Source organism: Panthera pardus, unplaced genomic scaffold (assembly GCF_024362965.1).
Source record: "Panthera pardus isolate Hobbes unplaced genomic scaffold, ASM2436296v1 HiC_scaffold_25, whole genome shotgun sequence".
Classification (NCBI taxonomy): domain Eukaryota; kingdom Metazoa; phylum Chordata; class Mammalia; order Carnivora; family Felidae; genus Panthera; species Panthera pardus.
In genome coordinates, this window is record NW_026526821.1 from 41,321,558 (window position 1) to 41,347,718 (window position 26,161).

At 37.5% G+C, this 26,161-nt stretch overlaps 1 protein-coding gene across 1 annotated transcript in view; it reads left to right on the forward strand.

Moving 5' to 3' along the window:
* MACROD2 (mono-ADP ribosylhydrolase 2) overlaps positions 1 to 26,161 on the forward strand; it is a 2,022,401-nt gene that overhangs the window by 1,914,215 nt on the left and 82,025 nt on the right. Inside the window, exon 13 of the mRNA XM_019462769.2 lies at positions 2,094 to 2,162. Within this exon, the coding sequence (XP_019318314.1) occupies positions 2,094 to 2,162 (69 nt within the window). The remainder of the gene's footprint in view (positions 1 to 2,093; positions 2,163 to 26,161) is intronic.

Here is a 26,161-nt window from a genome sequence, read left to right on the forward strand (position 1 = left end):
GACCGGTTAGAAAGCTATAGCAGGAAGAAATGATGGCAGTTTCTGGAAACGGAGACAAATGGACTGAAGTGTTATGTTCCAGACATAGCAATAACAGGATGTGTTGATGGATTTGGATATGGGGTATGGGGAAAAGAGGAATCCAGGATAAGTCCTAGATTTTTAGCATCAGTAACTTTGTGGATGACGGTGCCATTTACTGACACACGGAAGACTGGCCACCAGGCACGGTTTTTGTTGAGAAAGTTAATAGTTCAGTTTTGTCCATCGTATATTTGGGAGGACTCTTAGCCATATGGATGGGACGTCAAGAAGCTAGTCAGATATATGAATCTGGAGAGATGCACACCGAGATACAGGTTTGAGATTCACTGGCATAGAAATGAGATTTAAAACCATGGTTCTGGGTGAAATTCATTAGAAAGAACATGTAAATAAAGAAAACAGTGGAGCTTGAGACACCATGGCATCTGGATAGGTGGCAACAGGGTAGAAGAAGACAGTGTTTCAGAAAGAACAGAGTTAAAACTTGGTGAAATACTACTGAGAAATCAAACACAATGAAAAAAAAAAATAAAGAAATGACCATTGGTTTTAGCAAAAGGAAGTCATTGGCGCTTTTGATAAGAGAATTCTTGGAGGGGTGTTGAAGCCAATGGAGTGGGTTATGGAGACACTGTAAAGTGAGGAAGTGTAGGACAATAACATAGACAGCTCTTTTAGGGAGTTTTACTGTGACAGGAAGTAGACAAATGGGAAGATGTAACACCAAGGGAAGATTAATAGTCTTGTTTCTTGTTTTTTTTTTTTTTTATTTTTATCAGACATTATCACCAAACAAAAGAAAGTAACGTATCACCTCCAATTATTCCCCTACTAAAAATTTTATTCTCTCTCCCAATAGAGACATGACCTGAAAGTAACAGTCAAATACATTAAGGACATAAGATATGCTAGAAAATATGTGATTTGTCTTTAAGCGTTGTCATACATGTGTGAATTATCTTTAGTTCCAAAACTAAAGAGTTTAAAAAACTCTAAAACACAGTTTAAAAAAACTCTGTTACTACATGAAAAATGTATATTCCTTCTCAATTCCTTTTTCAATTGTCAAATATTAACCATTCCAAATGATTTTAACAATAGTTCATATATGAAATTTACTATTTTAATGTTAGTAAGTTAATTATCTGTTATCCTGGAAGCCAGATGTGAATGGAGTTGCTGTGGTGTTTACGGGACTGAGGAAAAAGATAAACTCTGATGAGGTTAGTTGCTGCTATGAGGGGAGCAGACCCTCCAAGTTCCTTAGTCCCCACCCTGTGCTTGGGTGACATGAAATCTCCAAATGGCTTTTGGTGCTTTCCAACAAATGATCCCCTTCTCCTGGGCCTGTGTGCTGACAGCCATCAGACATGCTCCCTGTCATTTGACCTCCTGGCTTAACAGAGCAGAAGTGCTGCGCTAAGAAAAACCAAACTTTAAAAAAAACTCACATAAAAGCATTTTGTGGAAACTTGTGAGGATATACTTTCACAATCTTTCACTAAAAAAAAAAATATGGGGCACCTGGTTGGCTCAGTTGGCTAAGCATCTAACTTTGGCACAGGTCAGGATCTTGTGGTTCGTGAGTTCAAGCCCTGGATCGGGCTCTATGCTGACACCTTGGAGCCTGGAGCCTGCTTTGAATTCTGGGTCTCCCTCTCTCTCTGCCCCTCCCCTGCTCATGCTCTGTCACAATCTCTCTCTCAAAAATAAACATTAAAAATTTTTTTTTAATATATACCATTCTTCTAGAGGTGGGGAAAAAGCAAAATGCCAAAGTATAATAGTACCAACAGATAGTATTCTTTACCAAAAAGTGGTTTGTAGTCATCGGACTCTGTTTTAACTGAAGATTCCTGTTCCATTGGTTATAAAACAGGGTCATAGACGCTAGCCCCTTCAAAGACCATTCCATGTATTAGAGCAGGAAACAGGTTCCTACTTGCTTGGTGGAATGAGGAGGGAGGTACCATAGGCAGGGAAGCACCATCTTGACAGTTGGAGTTAAACATGGACTCTGAGGCAACGTTTCTCTTTCTGTCACGTAGATGGTGTCGATGTTGCAACTGTGCCCAGCCCCGCTTCAGAAGAGGCCACTGAAGTCTGTAAAGATGAAGGTATGAGGCCACTTACCTAAAGATCACAGACTCCCAGAAAACCATTTGGATTTTGTTTATATGGGGAAATGAAGCAGTGAGCAAATCTATCCAATTCTCTTTCAGCACCTCTATTTCCAACACAATCAAATATCACACCCGCTCTGTTTTATTCCACACCCACCCTTTTCAGAATTCATACATACATTTACATTTGTTCTTCTGAAAAGTAACTGCTTATTAAATCAGAAAATGGTCAAAGAAATTATGTTTAAAGATGTTTATTTGAAATTCCAGAATTAGGCAGTTCTGCTGTTTACAGCTACTCATCAGGAATAAGTTCAAATGAGTGGCGTTTGGGAACCACCTACCAGAGAGCCATTATCCAGACATGATAAGGAAGAAAAAAATGTTGAAAGGAATCTATAGAAATAAATCTTTCTATTTATTTGCCATCTATTTGGTGACAAGAGCATCATTCCTCATTCTATGAATAGTTACAATGAGAAAAGTCACAGAACAAGGTGTCTCCAGAAGAAGAAAAAGGTAAAAGAAAATTTTACATAGGCTCTAGGAAAAAATTTGATGGAGAAATAGTGGGTACATCCATGTGCAGATGATAGAGTTAAAACAAATATCTGAAGGAAAATACAATAGCCCTTTCTTTTCTTTCACTCTGATTAACTGTCCCCATACAAAAAGGTAATACTACTTTATATCTGTCCTAGATAGCTACTAAACACCCTTCTGTGAATAGTAAGACTAGATTGTTGTGGTTATAGAAATGGAATGGACAATCAACTGACTAATGGATACAGAAGATGTGGTTTATATATACAATGGAATACTACTTGACAATGAGAAAGAATGAAATCTGTCCATTTGCAGCACGGTGGACGGAACTGGAGGGTATTATGCTAAGTGAAATAAGTCAGTCAGAGAAAGACAGACATCATATGATTTCACTCATATGTGGATCTTGAGAAATTTAACAGAAGACCGTGGGGGAGGGAAAGGGGAAAAAAATGTTACAAACAAAGAGGGAGGGAGGCAAACCATAAGAGACTCTTAAACACAGAGAACAAACTGAGGGTTGATGAGGGGTGGGGGAAAGGGGAAAGTGGGTGATGGGCATTGAGGAGGGCACTTGTTGGGATAAACACTGGGTGTTGTATGGAAGCCAATTTGACAATAAATTATGTTAAAAATAAATAAATAATTTTTTTAAAGTGAAAAAACAAAGAAATGGAATGAACACCTGGTACACTGTGTGATCTATTTAGAATTTCTAGATAAATATGCTGAATGCATTTTTTCAGTTTGGAGTGATATGAAGATGGATATATATACTTGACATTGATAGTTGAATCAAAATTTAGAAATCAAAGTTGTTTTACAATCTTAATACTTAGTTGTTTGTATCATTCATTTCATTTCATGTTGTCTGGTAAATGGGTTTTTCTAAATGAGCTGTCCAGTGTAATAAGAGTAGTTGCTAACACTGTGAACCCTAGGGTTAGATGGTTGAAGCTTAAATCCTGTCTCTGCGTCTCAAAATTGATGTAACCTTTGACAAGTAACTCAAGGAATTAACAAGTAACGGCAAGTAATTAACCTCTTTGTGCTTCAGTCTTCTCTCCAGAAGGAAGACAATAATAGCATCTACCTCACAGAATACCAATTCATGTCAATTGCTCAAACTTTTCACCTGGCATATGTGTAGGTTGGGCTCCCCAGAAGACAGACTTTAAAATGGAGATTAGGGAATAGACATTTATTAGGGAGAGCTCTTGGAATCCACACCTATTAAAGGCAAAGGAAGGAAGCAGAACTGGGTAGAGAGGGAAGTTGAGCTGACAGGCATTATCAACAGAAGCCACAGCTATTCTGAAGATAAGATGACCCTTTTGAGGTGTCTCATCTGGGGTCAGTAAAAGCTTCCTTTGATAAGTCACCTGACCCTGGCTGCCTTGGGGAAGGGGTGTGGCCTTGAGTGAGGCAGAGGTCTTCTAATGAGGTAATTCTGGAAGCCTGGGATGAACTGGGAGAGTAAGTTCTTCATTCCTGTAGAGAGATCTGGATTGCCCAACAAGCATAGACCACACTGTTATTTTCGGTGGTCCTTTTTCAGATCATTACCACTCTTTAAATAATCCCTTGGCACTTCCTTCATACATACTCAGATATGTGTTCTTACATCCTTGGTTTTGAAGCCATTTGCTATATCTAAAAAGGCAATAACGTATATATACACATAGTTTCTGATAAGAAACCGCAGGGCACCTTAGAGAGAGAAATAAACCTGACTAAGTCAGAGCGGAAAGACAGAAAATGGTGTTCATCTTAGGCAAATAATTTTGGACATTCCGGTCGTTTAGCCTGTGATAAAAAAAAAAAAAGAAAATTAATGTCATGAAGTTTAATGGCAGAGTTTAGGAAACAAGAGGTAATCTAAGTACTTCAAGCTGAGATTTTTCCTGTTCAGCTGTTTGGTTTAGAGACATTACACCTTTGTAGAAACAGTTTGTGATGTTTCTTGATGCTTTTAGGATCTCACACCATTAATTGCACACGCCAGGATCAATTTCTCAGAATACTTTTAGGATTTTTTTTTAAACTTTTAAAGGTGTGATTCCAACAAGTTCTGTCACATATCACAAATGCAGTTCCCTAGTAAGATTAATGTGAAGTTCTAAGGATTTTATTGAAATAAATTGTTAATATCCATTAACCTTTTGATCTTAGGGAAGAAAAAGTGTTTTGAAATCCACATTAGCATGTAATCCAGTTTCAATTAAAAGTAGAACATATATGATTTTTTCTTTTTCCTTCTGTAATAGCATATACACATGACCACTGTTTTTTGATTATCAGTTGGTACAAAGCTTAGACCAAGTGTCTAATGTGTATGGGACTGCCATCTTGACTGATATATACATTGCTTAGAATGAAAAAGAAATGAATTTGCCATTGAAATTCTCCAATACTGAGGTCAGGTTGAGATTAAAATGCAGTCACAGGTGTTGAGGATTCATTTCAAACATTCACCGTTATTAGCTTTCATGCAGAAATAGATCTCCTTCTTGGTGACACCTGGGCTATTTATGAGCTCTGCAGTTCCAAGATCGCTTATAAAAATGCTTATTTCACTCTCTAGTTTAAGTGGAAGAACATTTTTGCTGACCAAAGGTCCTGAAGGAGCCCTTGCTCTCTTGATTTTGCCTCCAGATTCTGATCTTAACCCAGCATTTTCTTGGGTTTTGTAATCACTGATATTATGGGCTTGCCTTCTCTCTCTCTCTCTCTCTCAATCTCTCTCTCTCTCTCTCTCTCTCTCTCTCTCTCTCTCTCCTGGCACCTACCCCCCAATATAATCCCCAAGGATTTTGAGATGCACCAGTTATTCCCAACTTTGCTTGTTGACTGGTTGGATTTACATTTATAACTTTGGTTTCCCCTGGAAACTAGTGCCTTCTGAAGTGCAAGGACCATGGGGCACCTGGGTGGCTCATCTGTTGAGCTTCTGACTTCAGCTCAGGTCATGACCTCATAGTTTGTGAGTTCAAGCCCTGGGTCGGGCTCTGTGCCAACAGCTTGGAGCCTGCTTGGGATTCTCTCTCTCCCTGTCTCTTTGCCCCTCCTCTGCTTTCAATCTCTCTCTCTCTCTCTCTCAAAACTAAATAAACATTAAAAAAAATTTTTATAAAGTGCAAGGACTGAAAACAAGCAAACAAAAGATGAGCTGTCTAATGTCACTTCGTTTGGGAGATTTGGTTTTTAAAACATTAAAACAGGTATGTAACAGTTGAAGAACTTTAAGAGGAAGTGTCTTCTGGGGTATCTTCTATGCCAGCAATTTTGCTCAAATGTTCTAGACATATTTCCCACTGGGTACTGAGAATGGATGCTTCCTGCCCATTTACCCCACATAACTGCTAACAATGCAAGCTGCTAACAGAAGGAGGTACAACCGATTGGCTGGCGGATTAAGAGCTAGATTGTGCACTACAGGCTGAAGGCACCTGTTCCCAACAACTCATTACAGACCTGGTGGGCAGGAGTTGAGTTGGGAGGATGAGATGTGAGGAGGAGGAATGTTGATGAATAATTCATCCACAGGGTGGGTGCATGCCAAGGATGTGGCAGCCAGGACAGAATTGAAATGAACTCCAAGGTAAAGCTGGCCTGAGAAAATATCTATAGGTTCATAGGATTTCTGAAGGTATTTATAAAATAGGCTCGCACTTATCTACTGAGGTATTCCTTCATCTACTGGTAAAAATATTCTATTTAATGGTGGTTCGTACTTTAAATCCTTAAAAACAAACCTAAGGGTACAAATGTTAGCTAACAAATAAGGAGGCATTCAGATGACGGGAGTATAAACACAGTATAAACTCATGCCAGGAATATCAAGTGCTCTGGTTGAAACTGCTGCACAGTTTTATTATTATTATTATCTCTATTATTTAACATCTAGTCAACCTCCTTAATTCAAAGAGAACTCTCTGTTCTAGTTGTCTCAACACCAGTAATAGCTCATCCTTACTCACAGCCAAGGCCAAGGCACTTCCCTGGAGGAAAAAAAGTGCTGTTTCAACACATCCCGATTCTCCTGTCTTATTATTTAATCAGTACCTAATTTGAATTTGAAGGTCAACTAGACCAAATCATATGCTCATTAATATTAAAGGAAAATCAATTAATACTCAGGTGCATGCACACCCGAGCTTGTATTCCTTTGGAGCTCTGTGTAGGTCACATCATTGCTGTTTTGGTGTTTATGAAGTGCAGTGTCACCTGGCAAAGGCTTTCTTAACCTTTAATCTAGCTTCTGACCTCCAAGAGGTCGCAGTTTCTGTAGAATGAGAGGAAAGCTACTGCAGGAGTCAGCCCTGCAAAGGATAACAAAAGAGAAAGGATGCAGTTATATATGAGGAAGTGGATCCGGGTGTGTGCAAGAGATGAACATTCGTTCTCCCAACAATGGGTCCCTGTAAACCCAGCCAAGGCCAAAAGGTGTTGGCTCCAGATGGTTCTGACAATGTTTCTCTTCCTTATCTAAATCGTTACAGAGAAACAAAGCATTGTACCACCCGTGAAATTCTTCTCAGGCTTCTGCAGTCTAATTTTTTTCAGTCTTTTTCCCATCCTTGATGTCTACCTTCCCCCCAACTAAGGGCCGTCACCACTACTCACCAAAGTGGGACAAAGCTGTCATCTGTCCTGGATCTGCATTGGTAGAGTATCTGGATACACTGTAACACCCAAGTTATCACTCTTGGATTTTTAAGAGGCTGAAGTATAGAATCAAAGCCACTGCCCTCTGGCAGCTCAGTGAAGGGGAAAGAACTAAGATGTATGGAGTGTCTCTAGTACTCAATGTTTTAAATTTATGTACACTGTATTCTTCATTTCACAAGGGTAACCTAAGACTCATAAGCAAGAGAGAAAAGTGTCTGTGTGCAGGGGGTAGGAGGAGGTGAACTGCTGTATTAGTGTTGACTCCCAACTGATATTTACATGATATTAACATTTATATAAACTCCCCAAAAGATAGTATTTCATTCTATTTTAACATAACAATTATTTATTTTTCTGTTTATAAGAATAATAAATATTTATTGTAAGATATTTTAAAATTCAGGAAAATATAAAAGGGAAAAAAGCCTGTGATCATTCTCCCTTTAAGGATTAAATTGTTTAAAAAAAAAGTCCTCATTCTGATTTTTCAGTTAACAGTGCACCATGAATATTTTCCTGTGTCTTTAAATATTCTTCAAAGGCATGATTTTTATTGGAGGTATAATATTTCATCATATGGTTGTCTGTTCTAATGTTAGATTATTTTGTTATTTACAGTTTTCTCTCTATTATAAATAATAAGGAAATGCAGTGCATACATTTTAAATAAATCTCTATGATCAATTCCTCAGGATAAATTCCTGATTTTTTTTTTGTTATTTACTAGGGAAAAGGTTAAAACATTTTTATTGCTTTCATTCATTTTCTTATTTTAATAGTAATGTGTCTTTATTATATGAAAAAATACAAGCCAAAGAAGAAATGAAAAATATCATCCATAATCTCAATCCCAGAAATAAACATATATAATAGGCTGGCATATAAACCTCCAGTGTGTTTAGGAGTGTCTGGGTGGCTCAGTAGGTTAAGCAACTGACTTCGGCTCAGGTCATGATCTCATGGTTTGTGGGTTTGAGCCCCGCATCGGGCTCTGTGCTGACATCTCAGAGCCTACAGCCTGCTTCGGATTCTGTGTCTCCCTCTATCTCTGTTCCTCCCCTTCTCGTTCTTTGTCTCTCTCTGTCTTTCAAAAATAAATCAACATTAAATATTTTTTAAAAAAATAAATAAACTTCCAGTGTGTTTCTAGACTGCTGCAGATGATACACAGACAGGTAGATGATAGGTAGATAGATAGATAGATAGATAGAGACAGACTTTTTTAGGATATTCTGCAACACATACCATTTTGAAACTGTCTTTTAAAAATAACATAGATTGTGAAATTATTTCCATGTCTTCTGACAGTCTAATATCACCTAATTGTACATTCTTATGAATGAATGTTCATAAGTTACTTACCCATTTAAGTCATTTCTGTTTTCAGCTTTAAATTCTATACCGACAGGGAATATCCTTTCACTCTGGAAATGTTCATCATTTCTATAAAAAAATTAATATATGGAAATGCATGAAAATCTTTGTCTTTTCTACAATGAATAGAGTTTATTCCTTTTTTGATTCTTTAAATAATATATATTCATTGTAAAAACTTCAAAAAATGAAACAGTGTAAGGAATAGAATTTTTAAAACGTGAGCAATCACAACATCCTGAGACAAATACCATTCAGATTTTGAGGACCGTCCATCCTTTCACATGTCACTTTCTAAATACATGCATCCCCACAAAATTTTACATAACTTGATCATATAATGTGTGATTTTCATGTGATTTCCCCCATTTTGTTGTTTGCTTACTTCCCACCTTCAAATTATTCAGTGAGTAAAATATACCGATAAAGAGTCTAGCCTCTGATCCCAACTTCTGAGGTCCAGACTCCAACCCTACCATGACCTGTGTGACTTTGGGCAAGTCATTTATTCTCTGAATCTCAGTTCCCTCATAGGGAAATTGAGAACGGTAATAGTAGCTCCCTCACAGGGTATGGAACATTAAAATGAGTCAATCCATTTAGACATGTCAAAGAGTGCCAGATACACAGAAGGAGGCTCAAAGTTTTTAATCCATTGTTAAATATACATGTTTATTTCATAAATATCATATTACATCCTACACAGTTTTCTGAATCTTGTTTTGTTACAGGCAGTGAAACTTTGTGAAAATCCCTCTGAGTCATTTTGTGTAGATCTAATTCATCCATTTTTAAACTCGTGATATTCCATAGCTTGGAAGTACTATAATTTATTCAGCCATTCTTCTATGATGAGCAAGCACTTTCTTCCCACTTTATTACCAGACAAACAATGCTACATAAATGTCCTTGCCCATATATCCTTATAAGCAGTGCTTTTATTTGTGTGGGAAAGATTCCAAGAGTGTGAGTTCTGCTTTGAGGAGTACGTGTTTTTAATGGATACTGCCAAACTGCTTTCCCAAAATGCCGTAACAATTGGTATTTTCATCGGCAATTGTGATTTTTGTTCTTTCTAATATTTGCCAGTTCAATGGGTGTAAAGTAAGATCTCATTACTTTTAAAAGGTCAGTATTATTATCCCAATTTTGCGGGTAACTGAGGCTCAGAAAATTTAAGTAACTGGTCTAGTTGACCAAAAGGGAGAACCAGAATTTGGAAACCAAGTCTGCCTAAACCCAAATCCCATGCTTTTCTCATCTCACCATGCTGCCTCCAACATCTTGTATTTGGAGCAAGAGATATCCCTTGCCAGTGGAGGGTAGAATGCAGGGAGGTCCAGAGTAGTCAAAGGACAGCATGGGAAAGGTGAGACTCATACTAGGTGAGTAGGGCCATGAAATTGAGGCAGCAGAGGGAACAGTGTGGAGCCAACCTACTTTATACACATTGCAACTTTGACCCTGACCTAGGCCTACAAGGACATGTGTGCATAGAAACCTCCTATGATGACAGCTTTGTAGTAGAGGCTAAAGTCTGGGATTGTGATGCCTCCTGCTTTGGTCTTCTTCTTCAAAATTACTTTGGCTATTCGGGGCCTTTTGTGGTTCCATATGAATTTTAGGATTGCTTGTTCTAGTTTCGAGAAGAATGCTGGTGCAATTTTGATTGGGATTGCATTGAATGTGTAGATAGCTTTGGGTAGTATTGACATTTTGACAATATTTATTCTTCCAATCCATGAGCAGGGAATGTCTTTCCATTTCTTTATATCTTCTTCAATTACCTGCATAAGCTTTCTATAGTTTTCAGCATACAGATCTTTTACATCTTTGGTTAGATTTATTCCTAGGTATTTGATGCTTCTTGGTGCAATTGTGAATGGGATCAGTTTCTTCATTTGTCTTTCTGTTGCTTCATTGTTAGTGTATAAGAATGCAACTGATTTCTGCACATTGATTTTGTATCCTGCAACTTTGCTGAATTCATGTATCAGTTCTAGCAGACTTTTGGTGGAGTCTATCGGATTTTCCATGTATAATATCATGTCATCTGCAAAAAGCGAAAGCTTGACTTCATCTTTGCCAATTTTGATGCCTTTGATTTCCTTTTGTTGTCTGATTGCTGATGCTAGAACTTCCAGCACTATATTAAACAGCAGCGGTGACAGTGGGCATCCCTGTCGTGTTCCTGATCTCAGGGAAAAAGCTCTCAGTTTTTCCCCGTTGAGGATGATGTTAGCTGTGGGCTTTTCATAAATGGCCTTTATGATCTTTAAGTATGTTCCTTCTATCCCGACTTTCTCAAGGGTTTTTATTAAGAAAGGGTGCTGGATTTTGTCAAAGGCCTTTTCTGCATCGATTGACAGGATCATATGGTTCTTCTCTTTTTTTTTGGTAATGTGATGTATCACGTTGATCGATTTGCGAATGTTGAACCAGCCCTGCATCCCAGGAATGAATCCCACTTGATCATGGTGAATAATTCTTTTTATATGCTGTTGAATTCAATTTGCTAGTATCTTATTGAGAATTTTTGCATCCATATTCATCAGGGATATTGGCCTGTAGTTCTCTTTTTTTACTGGGTCTCTGTCTGGTTTAGGAATCAAAGTAATACTGGCTTCATAGAATGAGTCTGGAAGTTTTCCTTCCCTTTCTATTTCTTGGAATAGCTTGAGAAGGATAGATATTATCTCTGCTTTAAATGTCTGGTAGAACTCCCCTGGGAAGCCATCTGGTCCTGGACTCTTATTTGTTGGGAGATTTTTGATAACCGATTCAATTTCTTTGCTGGTTATGGGTCTGTTCAAGCTTTCTATTTCCTCCTGATTGAGTTTTGGAAGAGTGTGGGTATACCCCACCAAATGCAAAGTCCAAATCCTTTTGCATAATATTCATGATCTTTCTGTATAGTCTAGTTCTATGCCTCTGCAAAACCCTGCATATACCCTGATCTGTAGCCTAACTCACATATGTGATATTTCCCCAAAACCACCGGTCTACAGCATTCTGCTATTGTTCTTTCATACCTGTTTTATTCAAGATTCAAGGATTCATTTCTAATATCTTACCTTACATGGATCCTTACTCCAACATCCCCTTCCCCTCACCCCCCTTCTCTCCCACCTTTCTTTCTTTCCATCAACAATTATCTGAGCACATATTTTGATGAAAATAATCATACCAGGTAATGCAGGGGAGGGACATGCACATTTTTACCTTTCTTGATTTCTCCCTTCCTCATTGCATATCCTTCTACACAATAGTGACTGTCTCTTCTACAGTTTCTTGTAAATTTGTCTGTAAAACTTGAAAACTACCCTGTGCCTTGTACCAATATTATATACATGACTTATCATCTAACTCACTAGAATGGAAATATCTTAAAACCAGCTACCAAGTCTTCATTTTCCCGTTCTGTACCAAGCCCAACACAGTGACTTGTGCCTAGTAGGTCCTTGATATTGGATACACAGCCTGTCGTAGAAAATGAGCCACTTATAATGGTTGTCATAGAGAGAATTCCCTTTCAGAATTCTCCCATTTCAGAAATGAGGTTTTCCTAAAATGTCATGCTGCAAAAACACAAAGGGAAATTCAAGCCAGAGGCTTCCCTATTTGCTCACTGTCCCTATTTGTTCCCTATTTGTTCACGTTGGAACAACGTTTTGTTTGGAAAACAAAATAGGCTTCTTCTAAATGGTTAATGTATATAGATTACTTGCTATGGTTGAAGTTGGCTGTTTATGCTTAATTTATGATAAAGATTTTACAATAAGCTTTTCAAATGTTTTGATAAAATATGTTTTACATTGGTTTAAACAGGTAAAAAAGTAGATAAAACCATTTATCTTCTTCTTGGTATTCAAAGTGTATTCATATACCACAGTTTAAAATGTTCCTAAGTGACAATTGGAAGTCAAGCAGCAGTTGCTTTACAATTACATTTTCATACAATATATTATTTTTCCCTATAAATCAAGTGTGGCCATAATTACAGATCTGTAACCGTAAGTTTAGTTATATGATCTCTTCGGACACATTTCTAAAGATTTGGTGAGCGAAACTTGGAAACAAAATCATCAGATTAGGATATAGAGATTATCTGAGTGGGGTTGCAACCCCTTCATCCAATACACAATGTTGGACCTAAGTTTAAGTCCAAATAGGTGTAAATTAGTACGAGCATCCCTGTGATCTATTTTCAGGTGCACAGGCCTAATTTTGAGCTCTGTGGTGTAAGTCATGCAGCCTTTACGAGCCTCTTCTGGATTCACAGCACCACTGCTGTGTGACTTTAAATAACTTTCTTAGGCTGTGCCTCAGTTCCTCCTCTGTAAAATGAGGTATGATGGTGTTACATTATGAGGTCGACATACCAAAATCTGGAGGAGGTGATCCCAGCCCTCATGGATGACTCGGAGGGGATTCAAACTCCCCAGTGGAAAACGGTAACTGCAGATGTGGTGGGAAGAACAAGAGAACTAGAATCAGAAAGACGTGCCTAATTGCGCCAATCTCATGCGAAAACTTTAATGGATGAGGAGTCACTTCCTGTAGATAAGCAAAGAATCACTTTTTGAGTTGGAATCTACTCCCAGTGAAGATGCTGTGAAGATTGTTGAAATGACAAGGATTTAGAATTTCACATAGACTTAGTTGAAAAAGGTAGAGTTGAGAGGATTGACTCCAGTTTTGAAAGAAGGTCTACCATGTGTAAAATGCGATATGTGACAGAGAAATAGTTTGTGGAAGGAAGAGCCAATACATGTGGTAAATTTCACCATCAGCCTTCAGCCACCACCACCCTGACCAGTCAGCAGCCTTGGCCGGGGTTGAGGCATTGAGGCAGGACCCTTCACCAACAACAAGATTATGACTCACTGAAAGCTCAGGTGATTATTAGCTTTTTTTTTTTCTTTTTTTTTTAGCAATAAAGTATTTTTTAATTAAGGTACACACATTGTTTTTTTAGCATTTTACATAATGCTATTGCACACTTAAATAAACTACAGTGTGGTATAAACATAACTTTCATATGCACTGGGAAACCAAAAGCTTCATTTGACTTGCTTTATTGCAGTATTCACTTGATTGCAGTGGTCTGGAACTGAACCCACAATATCTCCAAGGTATACCGAACTCACAGATACAAAGAACAGAATGGTTGCCAAAGGCGGGGGATGGTGAGTGGGAAAAATGGGTGAATTGTTTCATTTTTGTTTTTTTCAGTTTAGATAATTGGAATAAATTTGTATTTATTAAAGATTAAAACAATACTCTCACAACAATACCAGCTCACCTTAAAGTATACCTCGAAGTACCTCAGAGAAAGTAACAAAATAAACTAAAAAAAAAAAAAAGAAGAAAACAAAGCACAGCTCCCTTCTCATACTCAATGATAACATATTTTCAGTGACAGAAACTAATTTTTAGTTTTAGTATTATATGGAGAAAAGCAATATTTTCCAGTGGTCATGAAGTGGCCTGGTGTATGATTTCATGAAATTTTGTGCCTAATTATATCCTAGTATAATACAATACATACAATAAAAATACAGAGCTTAGCAGTAAACATGGAATCTTCTGGGTTCATTTTATGTCCTTACCCATTTCCCAAGGAAGCTTCAGAAGGATAAATGGCATGGTATAGAAAAAAAAAAAAAAAAAGTTTTGGAGTGAAAAGAAATATACATTAATATTTGAATTAAAAACTGAATACTGTACTTTAAAGGAGTTTTAAAAGATTTCCAGAGTTGATTTTGAAGATATGTACTTTGGCCACTACGTAAGATATGACTTCACTGAAAAACAGAGGTCCTGACAATGATTCATGTAGAATGACACATGATCATATTCTAAATGAGCAAAGACACCAGAGAAAGGTTATATAAAAAAATTCAGTTCACATTCCTAAGCAACATCGTGGGGCTCTTGCTCAGATATTCCCATGTTTAAAATTTTATAGCATTGATCAGGATGTTAATAAGCATTTTTTATAAAAAAAAGTTCCACAGTCAAAAAATTTTCGAAACTGCAAGGTGAGACAAAGTTGAGCAGTTTCTACAGATTTCTCAGAGCCTTCAACCTGCTCACATGCACTGAGAGGCTCAGGTGAGGTGGAAACTGATGGCATTTCCCATGGTAACTGACCAAATCTTACTAAACAAATCTTTGCTTCTTACTTTCTTTTTTATGTAAGATATTTTAAATCTTACAAAACCCAGTTTGAGAAACAATTCCACATCCTATCCAAACGAGTTAAGGAACATAAAGTTGTAATTTCAATAAATCATAGTCACTATTATAATACAAAATAAGCAATGATAAAATTACTTTTTAAAAAATGAGGTCTGAGTTTCTTACATTTGTGGTAGTACAGTGTTACTGAGGGATACATTCTCCCAAGTTACAGAAAAGGATGTAGCCTATCATAGATTTTGACAACAGATATTTTCATGAGCAGAAATATGTTGTCCTGCCTCATTCCTGATGATATTTGTTGTCATCCATTCTTTCCACCACTGTTCCCAGGGGGTATATTTATTGTAAGAGACAGAGAGAGTCACAGAGGAAGACAGAGAATGTCTCAGAACTGCTGCATTCCTTAACAGAAAGAAAGGAATAATTGGCTAGCTAGTGGTGAAGACTGGAAAGGCTTTTTTTAATCAGGCACAAAGACCAGGTTTCCTAACAAGCATTGTTGGCATTTAATGAAAAGTTTTTCTTACTATTTCATTTAGAAATTTGCCCTGATATTTTGCACTAGATATGTCAAATTAGAGTGGAAAGACCGGCAGAAGGGACAGCAGCAGTCACATACACATATGCATACACAAAACAACGCACATGAGCACGCACACACGTACACACAAACGTGTTTTGAGACCCAAATAAATTTGTACAAGATGACGTTTCTCCTAGCTTGATCTATGATTCAGGATGCTTCTGTTATACTGGCAGACTCATCAAAGTCTTTCAAAAGGCATGTTTCAAAAGCCATTCAATTCCTTCAGTTTACCTAACCCATCCATAAATGTTTTCAGTGCCAGCCACATTTTGAAGCAGAATCAATTCTAAATATTCCCTCAATCACTGTATCCTAACTATGTAGTAAGACACACATTTCTGTTGACCTCTTCCTCAGAGTAGACAATTAAGGACTTAAGACCACTGTCAGCACCAGGCACTGGGTTTCTCTCAATCCATCTTTTCAACGGCAGGAAGATAAACAACCAGGAAAGTAAACACCAACCTGCATGAACAGGAGGTACGCGAGCAAACCTTTGCACACATATGCCTTCCTCTTCCTGACGACGCTCTTTTTCCATGGTCAGAGCCCCTCCCAAATCCTTCCCTAGCACTTCTCCCAAGGTTGAGCTAAGAGCACACATCAGACTCTGTTCCTGCTTTATTCCATGAAACACCAGTTCTTCCATCTTTAATGCCTTTCCCCTCCTCCTACTTAATGGGTCCCCTCTTTGAACCATACTTCCTACCCCACAGTCTCCCTTTTTCATCAAATGTAAAGAAACCAGGAATTTGCTTGTGGTCCATAAGGTGACCATATGCCCTGGATTTTTAAGTACAATTCTAACTGCAAAGATCTTATCTTCTTATCAGACCACATAATATGATTTGTGAAAGGAAAATAATAACAGGAAAAAAAAAAAAACCTTCTCCCTGAGCATAAGCTGTCACCCCATGGGAAACTAGCTTTGACTATTGTTTCCACAAGTTCTCTGCTAGTTTTTTCAAGAAGAAAAAGATGGAGCTGAGATGTAAAAAATAATAATTATATTCCTCTCCTTCACTCTCAAAATATCTTTTGTCATGCCATATCATCTTTGCTAATTTCTTCCTTTATTTTGAAAATCCTTTCATATTTATAAAGAAATTGTGTGTCCTAAGAGCTTTGTACACAGATCCTAACTAGTTAGATTTGAATAATAATGGCAATCAGAAAAATATAGTGCCCAAATATAACCTCACTCAATTCTTTCAGTAACTCTTTCAGATGAACTATGAGTTAGGTAACACTAGCTGCTGTAACACCAATGTCAAACTGACATGAGAGAAATTTATTTTCTCATGTGCATAAATCCACAGTGGGAGGCTGAGTCCCATTGTGTCATTAAGGACTCAAGCTGATGGAGGCTTGTGAGCTCCAGCCTGTGGCCCCCAAAGTTGTCCTGAGTCTTTGTATCCAGTTGACAAATAAGTAGAAGAGAGAAAGGATTACACAGCAGGGTTTTTTTATGGCCAGGCCTAAAAGTGGCATGTACCACTTCTGTCTACTTTCTGTTGGCCAGAACTCAGTCGCATGGCCCCACCTGGCTGCAAGAGAGACCTTCCTCATTCCTGCAAGTTTTTCCTTCTTATGTGACCAAGACAAGGGCAACAGATTTGTTCAACAGCTACCCAGTATCTCCCAGAGATGAGTGGTATTATTATTATTATTAATTCTTATCATCGTTACTATTTTTGTTTTATTTACCCTATTTTACAAACGAGGCAACCAAGATTCAGGATAAGTAACTAGCCCAGGGCAACACAAGTGTTGAAGACAAAAGAATACACTTGAACTTGAGGCTTTTTGAAAAAATAAATAAATAAACCCATTTCCGTGGGGTTTTCTTTCCTCTCCTTATCCCATAAGTCTACTCTGTATTAAGAACCACACACGCGCACTATTAAGCCTTTATGGGATATCAGCTCATTCCACAGGGAAAAAGTGAGTGGTAAATACTTGGGTTTTTTCCCTCATTTCTGTTTTCAAGGACAATACTATGTTTTAAGTTGTCTGCTATATTTTAAAGTCAGTAATGCCTAGGTCTAAATGATAATATGTTTGAGTTTTTGCATGCTGTTTTATAGCAGACTCCCTCTATAATTTTTATAATGTTTTCATTCTTTATATCCTTCCTTATTCCAGAATCATATTTAAAGTGGTTCCCTGAAAAACGATATCTGTCATGAACAACAGGGTTTTTATATAAGCTAATACATGAGCAGGTATCACGCCAATAGAGGCTCAAATGGAACTCTGATTCATATATTTGCTTATTGGTTTTCCTACTAGCATATATCTTATTATATTTGGCCTTGGATTGCACATAGTCGTGTTATACAGACAACTGGTTTTAATGAGTCTAAGGTCAAGTGTATGCTTGAACCCTAGATGAGTCAGCTAACCTTATATAGGTCAAAAACTCATGGCCATATTAATATATTGTTGTTGAATATGATCTCATTTCATAAGTCAAGTAAAAGGTGACAGCTCCTAAGGCCTACTGCCATTACTTGACAAAGCAAAATAAAGAGTTTCCAGCCCACTGTTTCTTGAATTCCTGTAATACTTTCATGTTTCCCTCAAAGTAAAGCACAAACACCTAACTGTAACCTGTAAGGTGCACCATTATAAACTCTACTTGTCCCTCCATTCTTACCTCACAAAACCTTCTCTCCCTTCACTGTAGTTCATGCTCATCATGGCCTTCCCTCATCATCTTTTTAGTTGGAACCCTCCTCCACTAAAGCTTTATCCCAGCCCCTTGTTTATTACTTCATAACACTTATTGCTGTCTGTAACTATGTAAACCTCTTTATCTTCTGCACATTCACCCTTTGTCCATCTCCCTCCACTATAACTTAAATTTCATGGAGGAAAGGACAATGTCTATGTTGTTTATCATTTTATCCCTGATTAGTACACAATCTGGCCTATAGAAAGCACCAATTAAAATGCGTGGGTGTTTTTATGGCCATCAACAGATGTTTACTGGGTTTTTAACTTTGTAAGACTTGTGATATGAAAAAGAAAATATGATTCTTGCCCTTTAAGGAATTTACAATCAGATAGGAAAAGGAGATGTGCACGTGTGAGTTATGTAGCCAATATGAACATCAACAATAATAGTAGCAGCTAATACTTATCTAATCCTTGTCATACACCAGATTCTAGTCAAAGAACTTTACATGTTTTCACTCATTCCACTCTTATCGTGATATAAATTCAGTTATTATCCCACTTTACAGACAAGGGAAGTAAAGCATAGTGCAGTAAGTTAAGTGGTCTAAGGCCACATAGCTAGCATGTGAGACAGCTAACAAAACAGACAAAACAAGACAAGCACCAAGGAAAGATTACACTGAAACATATTGAAGGAGAAGCCCTGGGATTATCTGTGAAATACAGGTAAAGAATATGACATTTGAACTGGGATCTAAAAGATACACAAAAATAATGAACTGGAAAGAAGTTATTCTCATTGAGAAGAAGAGCATCCACGAAAGGGTGGAAGTAGGACATCAGACCACCTATTTTAGGTGCCATGAATAGATCCCCTTAGCTTCATGATGGATCCATCCATCCACTCTTTAATTTGTTGCTAAGTTTGAGCCCTCATTATGGAGAACCCTGAATGCCAGGTAAGAAGTTTGGGTCAAATCAATATAAAGCAAAAATTTTCAACTATTAGATATCATTGGGGCATAAATAGTTTTTTAGTGTGGTGGTTGTCATACATTTTTCATTCTCTTTCTTCCTCTAATTCCTTTTCAGAGCATCCTCTCTGATTATACCTAATTAGACTCTTCTCCCCAGCTATCTCTATTAGCATTTGCAGGTGTTTTTCCATAAGCCCAAGTAGATTTTCTAGTTTTTGATGGACCATCCTTTGGCAAGCTACAATTTCCCATCTTCATAACTCTGGCTTTCAAATAAATACATCTTTAATTATTTGTATAACTCAGGCTTATACTAAGTTCTCTAGAACAGCACTGTCCCCTAGAGATAAATATGAGACACAAATGAGAACCACATCTATAATTTTAAATTTTCTAATAGACACATTAAGGAAGAAAAAAGGAAAAGGTGAAAATTGTTTTAATAAAATATTTTATTTAACAAACATATCCAAAATATAATAATTTCATCATGAAGACAATATAAAAAATATTGATATATTTTACATTCTTTTTTTGTACTGAGTCTGTAAGAGTCAGGTGCATATTTTGCACTTATGTAACGTGTCATTCAGACTTGCCACATTGCAAGGACTTACGGGCCACATGTGACTAGTGGCTAATGTATTGGACAGTATGTAGAATTAGCTTGAGAAGAAACATGTGGTAGTGATGTTTTATCACTTTTAGTCTTGAAGCTTTATTCCTTAGGAGCTCTTGCTTGCAGGATTTGATACAAGCAGCAATGATATGACCTGGGCCTTTCTTAACACTTAGGCAGATTTATTTTTCTGGCTACATGTAAAGCTGCAAGGAGTTTCAGATTTTTAGCAGTAAGATCCAATATATCCAGTGTTGAAAAGGAGATGCTCTGAAATGGCTCTGTCGTTTTCATGTGTTGATATGGTTCACACAGATCCAGCCACTCATAGAACCGTGCTTCCCCACCACAAGTGAGATGCTGCTCTCCCTTCAATGGAGAATCTGTGGGCAATCCATATGATGATACTAATTACAAAAAAAAATCCTACTCTAAATGCAAGTTGACTTAGATGCAGAAAAGAAATGCACACAGATTGGGCTTTGGTTAACAAATTCAATATATTCCAGCAGTGGTGCTTAAAGAGTGGTCCCTGGAGCAGCAGAATCAGCATCACCTAGGAAGTTGTTAGAAATGCAGTCTCTCAGGCCTCACCCCAGACCTATGCCATTAGACACTCTGGAGGGAGGGGCCCCCACAGGCTGTATGTTAAAAATCCTTCCAGGAGATCCCAGTGCACACTAATACTTAAGAACCACTGTAGTTAGGAAATAATAAGTTGATGGCAAAGTATGGGGAAGCAGTGAATGTTTGATGTTTGCAAAGAGAAAAAAACATTATTTTTACTCTTCCAATAAGATTCACCACAGGATCCATTGACTTGGCCAGCCTTCATAGTGCAATTAAACTTCATTTTCCCTAGGAACCATATGAATGAATTTCACCAGCAGAATGTCAAGCGAAAGAAACCAGAGAAGAGCATGTATTGTGTACCATTCCATTTATCTAAAGTCTGAAAACAGGGACAACTGATAAATGCTGTTGGAAGTCAGAGTGGTGATTTTCAGAGGGAGGGTAGTGGCTGAAAAGGATGATGAGCAGAGCTGCCAAGACATGATGTGTTCTGTTTCTTGAGCTGGTGGTAGTTATACAAGAGTGTTCAATTTGTGATAATCCATTATGCTGTATACTACGTGAAATTTGCACTTTTCTTTATGTATATTTATCTTCAGTGAAAAGTTAAGAATTCCAGGGTATCTTTTTTCCTCAAAAACTCTGAACACAACTTTTTTTTAAAGAGTAATTTTTAACTCTTTTTTTTAATTTTATTTTTTTATTTTTTTAAATTTTCATCCAAATTAGTTAGCATATAGTGAAACAATGATTTCAGGAGTAGATTCCTTAATGCCCCTTACCCATTTAGCCCATCCCCCCTCCCACAACCCCTCCAGCAACCCTCAGTTTGTTCTCCATATTTTATGAGTCTCTTCTATTTTGTCCCCCTCCCTTTTTTTATATTATTTTTGTTTCCCTTTCCTTATGTGTATCTGTTTTGTCTCTTAAAGTCCTCATATGAGTGAAGTCATATGGTGTTTGTCTTTCTATGACTGACTAATTTCACTTAGCATAATACCCTCCAGTTCCATCCACGTAGTTGCAAATGGCAAGATTTCATTCTTTTTGATTGCTGAGTAATACTCCATGGTATATATATACCACCTCTTCTGCATCCATTCATCCATCGATGGACATTTGGGCTCTTTCCATACTTTGGCTATTGTTGATAGTGCTGCTATAAACATTGGGGTGCATGTGTCCCTTCAAAACAGCACACCTGTATCCCATGGATAAATGCCTAGTAGTGTAATTGCTGGATAGTAGGGTAGTTCTATTTTCAGTTTTTTGAGGAACTTCCATACTGTTTTCCAGAGTGGCTGCATCAGCTTGCATTGCCACCAACAATGCAAAAGAGATCCTCTTTCTCTGCATCCTCACCAACATCTGTTGTTGCCTGAGTTGTTAATGTTAGCCATTCTGACAGGTGTAAGGTGGTATCTCATTGTGGTTTGATTTGTATTTCCCTGATGATGAGTGATGTTGAGCATTTTTTCGTGTGTCGGTTGGCCATCTGGATGTCTTCCTTAGAGGAGTGTCTATTCATGTATTCATGTCTTTTGCCCATTTGTTCACTGGATTATTTGTTTTTTTGGGTGTTGAGTTTGATAAGTTCTTTATAGATTTTGGATACTAACCCTTTATCTGATATGTCATTTGCAAATATTTTCTCCCATTCTGTCAGCTGCCTTTTAGTTTTGCTGATTGTTTCCTTCACTGTGCAGAAGCTTTTTATTTTGATGAGGTCCCAGTAGTTCATTTTTGCTTTTCTTTCCCTTGCCTCCAGAGACGTGTTGAGTAAGAAGTTGCTGCAGGAAAGATCAAAGAGGTTTTTGCCTGCTTTCTCCTCGAGGATTTTGAAGGCTTCCTGTCTTACATTGAGGTCTTTCATCCATTTTGAGTTTATTTTTGTGTATGGTGTAATAAAGTGGTCCAGGTTCATTCTTCTGCATGTCGCTGTCCAGTTTTCCCAGCACCACTTGCTGAAGAGACTGTCTTTATTCCATTGGATATTCTTTCCTGCTTTGTCAAAGATTAGTTGCCCATACGTTTGTGGATCCATTTCTGGGTTCTCTATTTTGTTCCATTGATCTGAGTGTCTGTTCTTGTGCCAGTACAATACTGTTTTGATGATTAAAGCTTTGTAGTATAGCTTGAAGTCTGGGATTGTGATGCCTCCTGGTTTGGTTTTCTTTTTCAAGATCGCTTTGGCTATTCAGGGTCTTTTTTGGTTCCAAATTTTAGGATTATTTGTTGTAGTTCTGTGAAGAATGCTGGTGTTACTTTGATAGGGATTGCATGGAATATGTAGATTGCTTTGGGTAGTATTGACATTTTAACAATATTTGTTCTTCCTATCCAGGAGCATGGAATCTTTTTCCATTTTTTTTTTTTTGTCTTCTTCAATTTCTTTCATAAGCTTTCTATATTTTTCAGCGTATAGATTTTTCACCTCTTTGGTTAGATTTATTCCTAGGTATTTTATGGTTTTTTGTGCAACTGTAAATGGGATCAATTCCTTGATTTCTCTTTCTGTCACTTCATTGTTCGTGTATAGGAATACAAGCGATTTTTGTGCATTGAATTTATATCCTGCAACTTTGCTGAATTCATGAATCAATTCTAGCAGTTTTTTGGTGGAATCTTTTGGGTTTTCCATATAGAGTATCATGTCATCTGCAAAGAGTGAAAAATTGACCTCCTCCTGGCTGATTTGGATGCCTTTTATTTCTTTATGTTGTCTGATTGCAGAGGCTAAGACTTCTAATACTATGTTGAAAAACAGTGGTGAGAGTGGACATCTTTGTCTTGTTCCTGACCTTAGGGGGAAAGCTATCATCCCCATTGAGGATGATATTAGTGTTGGGTCATTCATATATGGCTTTTATGATCTCAAGGATGATCCTTCTATCCCTACTTTCTTGAGGGTTTTTATCAAGAAATGATGTTGTATTTTGTCAAATTCTTTCTCCGCATCTATTGAGAGGATCATATGGTTCTTGTCCTTTCTTTTATTGATGTGATGAATCACGTTAATTGTTTTGTGGATATTGAACCAGCCCTGCATGCCAGGTATAAATCCCACTTGGTCGTGGTGAATAATTTTTTTTAATGTATTGTTGGATCCGGTTGGCTAATATCTTGTTGAGGATTTTTACATCCATGTTCATCAGGGAAATTCGTCTATAGTTCTCCTTTTTAGTGGGGTCTCTGTCTGGTTTTGGAATCAAGGTAATGCTGGCTTCATAGAAAGAGTTTGGAAGTTTCCCTTCCATTTCTATTTTTTGGAACAGTTTCAAGAGAATAGGTGTTAACTCTTCCTTAAATGTTTGGTAGAATTCCCCTGGAAAGCCATCTGGCCCTGGACTCTTGTTTTTTGGCAGATTTTTGATTACTAATCGATTTCCTTACTGGTTATGGGTCTGTTAAAATTGTCTATTTCTTCCTGTTTCACTTTTGGTAGTGTATATGTTTCTAGGAATTTGTCAATATCTTCCAGATTACCCATTTTACTGGCATATAATTGCTCATAATATTCTCTTATTATTGTTTTTATTTCTGTTATGTTGCTCGTGATCTCTCCTCTTTCATTCTTGATTTTATTTATTTGGGTCCTTTCCTTTTTCTTCTTAATCAAAGTGGCTAGTGGTTTATCAATTTTGTTAATTCTTTCAAAGAACCAGCTTCTGTTTTCATTGATCTGTTCTACTGTTTTGTTTTGTTTTGTTTTGTTTTTTGGTTTCGATAGCATTAATTTCTGCTCTAGTCTTTATTATCTCCTGCCTTCTGCTGGTTTTGGGTTTTATTTTAAAGTTTGCAATGATTCTATTTGCTGTGGTGCTTTATTAGGTAGGGCCACAAAATAAGATGACATCACAAATGTGTGGTTGAGAACTATTCAGTCCTTACATTGTAGAGTCTCTTGGTCTATAAGAGTAAAGCCACTTCTCATTTTTTCCACCAATGTGAAATCATCAGAGACTGTTGGTTATGGAACTATTCTCACTATCTTTTTTGGGAACTTATCAATATAGTTCTGTACTATACGCAGAACTGATAATCTTCCAGTACAGTCTGGTACTTCTGCAAGTACTTGTAAAATGCCAAAATATTTACATGGTGTTTGGCAAACAGTGACTAAACTCCCCTCTTTGCAAGTAATTTTCACTACCATCCTGTCATCCCAGACAAGGCAGCAGGCTCCGGAACCCTGCCCCCGTGGACATGTCCATTCTGATTAGCTGACAGGAATGCCAGTTATTTTTCTGGATATCACCCCAGATTCCCTCATAGCTACTTTTTCACCCAAACAGTGACTGATGCAGTTTAAGGATCAATGAAAATTAATTTGAGAGAATTGAAATGGGAAAAGGGAACCACACATTTAGGGAAAATTCCATCTCCACCTCCATGTTGAGACTTTGTTCTGCTGTGCGTCAGGGATACCAACTTGAATGGCCAACATTCAAATGTTAAATAAATCATCCAAACCTACATGTTCCAAAATGTACATGTCAGTGTTGTGGAGCGATGTTTGCATGCTCCCCAAACACAAATGTCATATGTTGAGCCAGAGCCCCTGCTGTGATGGTATTTGGAGGTGGGGTCTTTGGGAGGTAATTAGCTTTAGAGTAGGTCCTGATGGGAGCAGTGGCCTTATTAAGAAGAGAAGGAGAGATCTCAATTTCTGTCTTTCCTTCTGCACACACACTGATTTGTGTGAGGACACAGCAAGAAGGCAGCCTTCTGCAAACCGGGAAGAGCACCACCACCTGAAACTAAATGAGCCAGTACCTTGATCTTGGACTTCTAGCTTCCAGAGCTATGAAAAAAAAAAAAAAAATCTGTTGTTTAAGCCACTCAGCCCGTGGTATTTTGTTATGGCAACCCAAGCAGACTAATATAGTCAGCCATTACATTAGAAAAAAACAATTATAATAATTTCTAGAACTCACAGTTAAATTTAGTGTAAAATACTAGTGGATTAAAATACATTATCTTACTATTTCTTCCTAGAAATTAAAAAAAAAAAAAAACACTTTGAGTTAATCCTTAGTATACTTCCCAAGGTCCTCATAAAATCACATTTTGCAGTATTTTGTTTTAACACATTTTTCTCAGTTTATGAGGCAAAACATTGCCTTCATCATACAAATGCTTCTATACACCCCATTTCCTGTAATACCAGATGTCACCTGATTTTTCCCCCACCAGGGTCATATCTGGAAATGAAATTTACTGAACTTGTTTTATTCTGCATGACCAGGCTGTTCCCCTCTTTAACTTTCTCTAAGTTTCTTGGTTCAGTATTTTTCAATCTGTGTGCAAGGTTCATGAAAGTGCTGTACATTTGAAACACCTAAAACAGTGAGTGTTTTAAAAAATGGATCTAAAAGAACACTATACTTCTAAAAGTAACATTTGTAAAAGGCACTTTAGAAACATTTGAAGTACACACATACACATTAAGATTAGATAATGAACTCACAAACACTACAAAGGAAGTAAAGTCAAACTCACACAAGCTATGCAGAAGCGACATATACTGAGGTTACTTCAATTGGTAGGAAAGTCAATGAGTCTTCGAAGAAACCATTTCATCATCCCCAAGAACTGGATCATCTGGAGGCAACAGCAGCTCAGGCAGTTCGTCTAGAGATTCAGGCAACTCCTCAAAGAGTTGTCCACTCAAGGAGCGTCCAAGACTTCCTACCTTCTTTCCTTCTTCCTACTCTTCTAAAGTCACCAAGTTGCTCATTATCCTTCTTTGTTCCAC